Below are 7,133 nucleotides of genomic sequence, written 5' to 3'. Positions count from 1 at the left end.
GATAAAAAGAAATCATCACTAACTCATTTTAGAGTATGCTTGCAAAACATAATATTTTTTAAAAAAAATTGTTTAACATTTAATACGATTATTTATGATATACTATAAGCATTAAATACTTACTTAAAAAATAGATAATAATATAATTACATTTAAATCATCATGCACGCGTATTACACGAAATTTTTATCAATGCAACACAAAAAACGTATTTTGCAGTTCAAGATATATACATGTCGATAGTATATAGTCACATATACATTGTGCGTATATTGTGCACGTGTATTACACCAAATTACCACCAATACAACACAAAACACAAAAAAACTTACTCCCTCTAGTCAATTATTTAACGACTTGCTCCCGGGTTGTAAAAAGGAAGGAAAGCAAGTGGAGGGTAAGTAAAGTTGTTTCACTTTCCTCCGTAATCGTGCTCCCGAGTTTTTAAAAGGAGCGAAAGCAAGTGTTATTGAATGCAAATTTAACAATCTTTCACTCCAAAACTTTCACTCCAAAAATGGGATGAAAGGACTTTACCTTCTAATCACTTACTTCCTTCCCATTCACCTAGAAGATGAAAAAATATTATTTATTTTATTAAATATATGAGTTCATGTATTATCAACATTAAATTATGATATAATGTTTTTTTACCTTATATAATTAAAATATTATAGTTTAATTTATTACAAAATAATTATATAAAAACTTTACAATAACATGATAACTTAATTATATTTACATCTTACAGCAAACTTATATATTCTTTTATTTATTGTTCGATAAGTTGCTATATGATTATGTTTATTTTTTTAATTATTTAAAATATAATTAAAAGATACTTTATTTATAATTTTAAAAAATTGAAATACATTTATAAGTAAATAAAATATAGTTTTTAATAAAATATATTTTTATTATTTTACAACTATATAAATATGTAAATTTGAGTCAAATTTTGATCATTTTTACCATACAAAAGTTAAACATGACGTTAACGAACAGTTCGATACTTAATTTGAAAAAAGTTCGATTTCAGTTTATAAATGAGTCGAACATAAAGATTCGATTTTTAAATTAAGCTCAATTTGAGTACAACTAATTCGGCTCGAAGCCAAAAGTTTGTGAACAAGTTCCATTACAACGTTTGTGAACAAGTTCACGAGGATTATGCGTGAACATGCTTGTTGGTTTAATTAGCGAATAAATTTATGAATTATTAGTTATACATGCTTGTAAACATGTTAAGAACACACAATTGTAACACAATATTTAATGAATAATTATGTATATATATTTTTTCTTTTTTAAATTCTTAATTTTAACATTTATAGCATTTATTGTAATACATGTTGGATGATAAATAGATAAATATTTTATTTAATTTATATTCATGTATTTAATTAGTGTGTATATATCATTATTTAAATAAAAATAACAAATTTAATTAAATTTAGAATGCTAAAAAAATCATTTTTTTGTTTGGTGTGTAAGGTTTTCAAAAAATTTATTATTAGTTATTTTTACCTTTTTTGAAAAAAAAATTAAAAAATTTATAAAATTGAAGGAATTAGTGAACGAGTCAATAAACTAAGTTGTTTGTGATTAAATATTGTAAAAAATATTAATGAGTTATTTGTTAAATCATTGTTCGTGAGATATTCGTAAATAACTTTTTAATTAATAGGTGGATAGTCGAATAAAAATTTTCATTCGATAAAAGTTTAAGTTTTTTTTGAAATAAATCGTACTTGCATTAATTCAAATCCAAATCCAGTACATGAGTAAGAAATTCAGGTGGAGTGACAACCCACTCCCCTATATCTGACATAGAATAGACAGCTCGTGCCAGAACATGGGCTGCACTATTCGCAGAATGATAAGCAAAATCAACTAGCACAGGACAGATGTGCTTTAACATATTGATACAATCCATTACAATAGTCCCAAAATAAACCTCTCCCGGTCGACCATTGCAAGTAGTAGCTAGCTCATACGAATCTGTCTCAAACACACAATGATTATATCCTTCTGTCATAACCCATGACAAGGCTTCCTTTAAAGCCATAGCTTCAGCCTCTCTTGGTCTCCAAGCCCCTGCAATTTTTCGACCTCTGGCTCCGATAAAACTTGGCCTGACTATCTCTAATGACTGTACCAACATCAATACTACCATCAAGGAACACTGCGGCATCAATGTTTATTTTCACCCATCCCTCCTTCGGTGGACACCAGACCCTACGACCCAACTCTCCTCTAAGCCTTCGATCCTCATCATGCACCTGAGCTTCCTTCCACTCAGCAAGAAGATTGATTGCACTATGACGAACACCAAATACCGAGCCATTATTACGTTCCCAGACCCATCTATTCCTCCTATTCCACAAGCTCCAACAAATCATAGTAATTTCAACCCACTGCTCTCTCGTACCATTCTCAAATACTCTTGTAAATATCTGACAAGGTAATTCATTCATTGTACATTGCACCAGGTGATTTACACGAGAGGTTAGCCATACTGTCCTCGCAAAATCGCACAAAAACATAACATGCACATCTGTTTCAATCTCAGAATGACACCACGGACATCGAACATCTATGTCAACATGTTTTGATGCCAGTGCCATAGTAGTAGGCAAACAGCCCTTGCACAATCTCCACACCAGATTAGAGACCTTATTAGGAAGTTGCAGATGCCATAGCTTCTTCCACAGATCTGTATATCTATCAGTACACTCTTCATGAAAGCCACTTATAACTGCTTCTGACCGTAAATTCTCCCTTCTCATCTAACAGCCAGTACCACGAATCTCTGGTATCTCGCATAGGAATTGGGATTCTCGTAATTAAATCAACATCTCTATCACAGAACAGATCATTAAGTAATTCAACATCCCAACTTTTATCAGTAGACATTAAGCTACTAACCTTAATGTTCTCCAGTTGAGGATATTCATCAGTGGCAATAAATCCATGCGAATCGTCTGGTAACCAAGGCACCTTCCACACCATCGTATCTTCACCATCACCAATTTTTCTACGTGCACCAGTTCTTACTACCTCCAACGCTTGATAAATCCCACGCCACACATAGCTAGGATTAGACCCTAGTTTAGCATTTAGAACACTCGAATTTGAATAGTATCTTGCTTTCATAACCGCACTAACCAACTTGTTGGCTTCAGTGAGTAGCCTCCAACCTTGTTTCGCAATCATGGCCATATTGAATTTTTTTAATTCCTTCAAACCCAATCCTCCAAACTCTTTCGGGACACATAGTCTCTTCCAAGACAACCATTTCACTCCTTTTCCATTCGCTCCCCCCCATAAAAATGCATTCATCTTTCTCTCAATTTCATTGCAAACTGTCTCTGGGATTTAAAATAAGCTCATCCAGAAATTAGATGTTGTTTGTGCAGATGATTTGATCAACGTCAATTTACCAGCCTTCGACAACTCCTTATTACACCATGACTGGAGTTTATGTTGGATTTTATCGCTAAGAAAACCAAACACCTCCGTTTTACTCTTACCAATACTCGTGGGCATACCCAAGTACTTTCCTGGCTTAGCTTTTTCTTGCACGCCCAAACAGTCACACACCCTTACTCGCTCCTCAACTCCTGTATTAGGGCTAAAAACAATCTCTGACTTATTACAATTTACCATCTGGCCAGAGAGCAATTCATATTTATTCAAAATATCCCGTACAATGGCAGCCTCCATCTGTGTGGCTCTAAAAAATAGATAACAATCATTTGCAAAGAGCAGATGAGATATACTTGGTGCCCCCCTAGCCACTCGACATCCATGAATCAGTCAACTCTCCTCATATTTACGGATAATTCCAGTCAACCCTTCTACACAGAGAATGTATAGGTAGTGGGATATAGGGTCTCCCTGACGAATCCCCCTTTGAGGTCTCACATCTCCAAAAAAATTTACATCCCTTAAAAAAGTATATGAGATAGTCCTAACACATTCCATAACTTGACTAATCCAAGCCTGAGGAAAGCCAAACTTATCAATCATCAACTCGATATATTTCCATTCCAATCGATCGTATGCCTTAGCCACATCTAACTTCAATCCTGCCACCCCATACTGCCCTTGAGATTTTCTGTGAATATAATGGTTAATTTCAAATGCTATTAACGCATTATCTATAAGAAGACGCCCTTCAATAAATGCACTCTGTGTTTCAGATATAATCGAACCCAAACAAGGTTTTAGTCGATTGGCCATTACTTTTGAGAGAATGCGCACTAGCACATTACAGAGTGATATAGGTCTAAGATCAGAGACTTGCTTGGGCTGTTTCACTTTAGAAATAAGACACACAAGAGTTTGATTCACATGATCAGGTATTTTGCCACTTTCGAAAAAGCCTCTACAAAACTTGATAACATCCTGCTTCACAATTTGCCAATAACTCTGAAAGAAACAAGGATTAAGCCCATCAATCCCCGGTGATTTCTCAGGATGCATCAAAAAACGGCAGCTTTAATCTCCTCTTCAGTTACCTCCTGAGTAAGAGCACAACTTTGATCCTCCGTAATTTGCTTAAACATGATTCTATCCGACATTTTCTCCTCCGTTGTTGTAGCAGTGAATATGTTCTCAAAGTATTTCACAATAATGTCCTGTATTGCATCATCTGTTTCTCGCCATTCTCCAGCATCATTCCTCAACTTCTTGATTTTATTATGTTCCTTCCTCATAGATGCAAATTTATGGAAGAATCTCGTGTTTTTGTCACCATCCCTAAGCCAGTACTGTTTAGCTCTTTGACGCCAAAACACTTCTTGTTTCTCAAGCAATCTTAAATAATTCCACCGAGCCTCTCTATACAAACGGACTCCATTATCATCACGTCTGGACCTAAACCTCTGCATATCTTTGTTATACTGATACATTCAAGATTTCAACTCCTTTATTAAACCCCCACCCCATTCCTCAAGACGAGCACAACAAAGGGCCATTTTATCCAAAATATCATTACTATTCTCCCCATTCCAACAGCTTTGAACAATACTACGACATTCATTCTCCCTTACCCACATATTCTCAAAACGAAATCGTTTACTCTTAGGGGAATAAATTTGTCTATTTAACTGTAAACACAACGGCAAGTGGTCCGAAGTGGACACTGTATGGACTCTAACCTCTGCTTCTGGAAATAGACTCCTCCATTCTGATTGTAATAACCCCAAAATTTTGGACTTTTTGTAACCCTTATGAATAGTGATTTTGCTGAATAAGAAAACTTTTCATGCCACACCTTATAGAGGTTCTTTTATTGTTATTATGAGATCTTATTAGTACTCTATATGGTATATAAGTGTATGTAAAGTCATCAGAATCCAAATTCGAACACTTTGATTTGTCCCAAAAATCCACCAGATACCAAAAGAATTGAGTATAAGGTAACAGGATAAAGAGGATTTAAATTCAAGGATTATAAGAGAGGATCATAAAAGAAATATAATGTATTGAGAAAGGTTAAGGAAACCCAAGTAATAAGATCCCGGGTATGATCCCTCAAACGATAAACGAGAATGAAAGTTAAGCGAACCGTATAACAGATCAGCGGTCATTAGCCAAGTAATTAGGAGGTAATCAAAGAGGTTAGTGATGATGATGTCATCACACCAACAAGAAGAAGACAAGTGTGGGAAGATGACATAGGAGGATGATATAAGCATGACCAAAAGGGAAGGAATTGTTGGTTGATTATAAACCACACAAATTTTACCATGGTTAAAAGGTTAATTAATCAAAACAAAAACAAAACAACCAAGCAAAACAAATCAAAAACACAAAACACAAAGTTGACTTCATCTTTCCAACAAGAAGCTCTCAGCTTCATCTCTTTTTCAAAGAAAGAAAAATTCAAATTCAAGTTACAAGCCTTGTTAATTAGTGAGGTAATTATCCAAGGTTCCTTGTACATAGATATAGATATCCTATGAATCTAAGATTCCAATTCCTTCACAATCTCTTCCAATAATTCATGGAAGAAGAGAGTGAATAGTGTTTTTTAAGAACTTGAAATTTTGTTCTTGTGTTTTTGTTTAGATAAAGCTTTAGTAAGGATTTTCAAAGGTTGTTTCAAGCTCATTTGTTACTCCTACTCACACGGAAGGTATAATCTCTTAACCTAGCATTATTATTGAATGTTAAGAGCTTATTATGAGTAGTATAGTTCATGAGAGGCATGATTATTGTGTATTTAGAGACTGGTTGGTTTTGTGATGTTTTTGGAGTTGTAAATCTTGATTATTAGTTAATGAACTTAAGTAAACTCTTAGTTCATGATTGAGAAGTAGTATAAATTGGAAATATTGAGATGATTGGGGCTGTTGTAGTAGTGTATGGATGGAGTTTTGTTGTAATAATGATTGTGGGTTGATTGTGGATTGATTTGGAGTAGTATAAAATTTGGTAATCGCGTAAACATAGCCGTCGTAATGCCCGATTTACTTTAGACTGTTTTTGTTCTTAACATCAGGACCCGTAAACTCACTGTTAGGTTTTGACCATTGCCATGATTAGATAGTTCATGTTATAAGCTTCATTTTGATATGTGGATCGCTTGAATCCGATGTACGGTTTAGGAGAAACGACCGTTTTTAGTAACGGTGTTTCGCGAACGAACCATTACCCCTCGCCTTACTTTGAAACCTTGGTTAAGGTCCTTAAATGACTAATTGGAGTATGAAACAATTATGTAAAGTGGATTAGGAAGTTGGTAGGGTACTCGCGAAAGAATCTCCTTAAACTTATTAATGGTTAATTTATTAAAATGGTGGAGTCGAGGGTACTCGAATGTCTTATGTGATTCGTTAAGCGTAGAAGTGACCATAAGCGAATGTTAGGGTTCAATTGGTTAAAGTCTAGTGTAATAACCCCAATTTTTGGGAAATTTTGAAACCCTTATGAATAGTGTTTTTGCTGAATGAGAAAACTTTTTATGCCACACTATGTAGGGGTTCTGATATGGATATTCTGAGATTTTATTAGTACTTTATATGGGATATAAGTGTATGTAAAGATCGTCAGAATCCAATTCCGAACACTTTGATTTTTCCCGGAAATCCAATAGATACGGAAAGAATTGAGTATAAGGTAAC

The 7,133-nt window shown here is 34.3% G+C and overlaps 1 protein-coding gene across 1 annotated transcript; it reads right to left on the bottom strand.

The window, feature by feature from the left end:
* Positions 1–2,072: 2,072 nt before the first annotated feature.
* Positions 2,073–2,627, bottom strand: LOC141685511 (uncharacterized). Its single transcript, XM_074490605.1, has one exon. It carries the CDS (start codon positions 2,625–2,627, stop codon positions 2,073–2,075), a length of 555 nt encoding a protein of 184 aa, XP_074346706.1.
* Between the last annotated feature and the right edge of the window lie 4,506 nt (positions 2,628–7,133).

This window comes from Apium graveolens, chromosome 9 (genome assembly GCF_009905375.1).
Source record: "Apium graveolens cultivar Ventura chromosome 9, ASM990537v1, whole genome shotgun sequence".
Lineage (NCBI taxonomy): Eukaryota > Viridiplantae > Streptophyta > Magnoliopsida > Apiales > Apiaceae > Apium > Apium graveolens.
Note: the sequence above shows the minus strand (reverse complement) of the source record. Positions and strands in the feature narration are given on the sequence as shown.

What these genes read in the sequence shown, in the direction of transcription:
- LOC141685511 (XM_074490605.1), bottom strand. Translation starts at nt 2,627, where the DNA reads ATGGCACTGGCATCAAAACATGTTGACATAGATGTTCGATGTCCGTGG.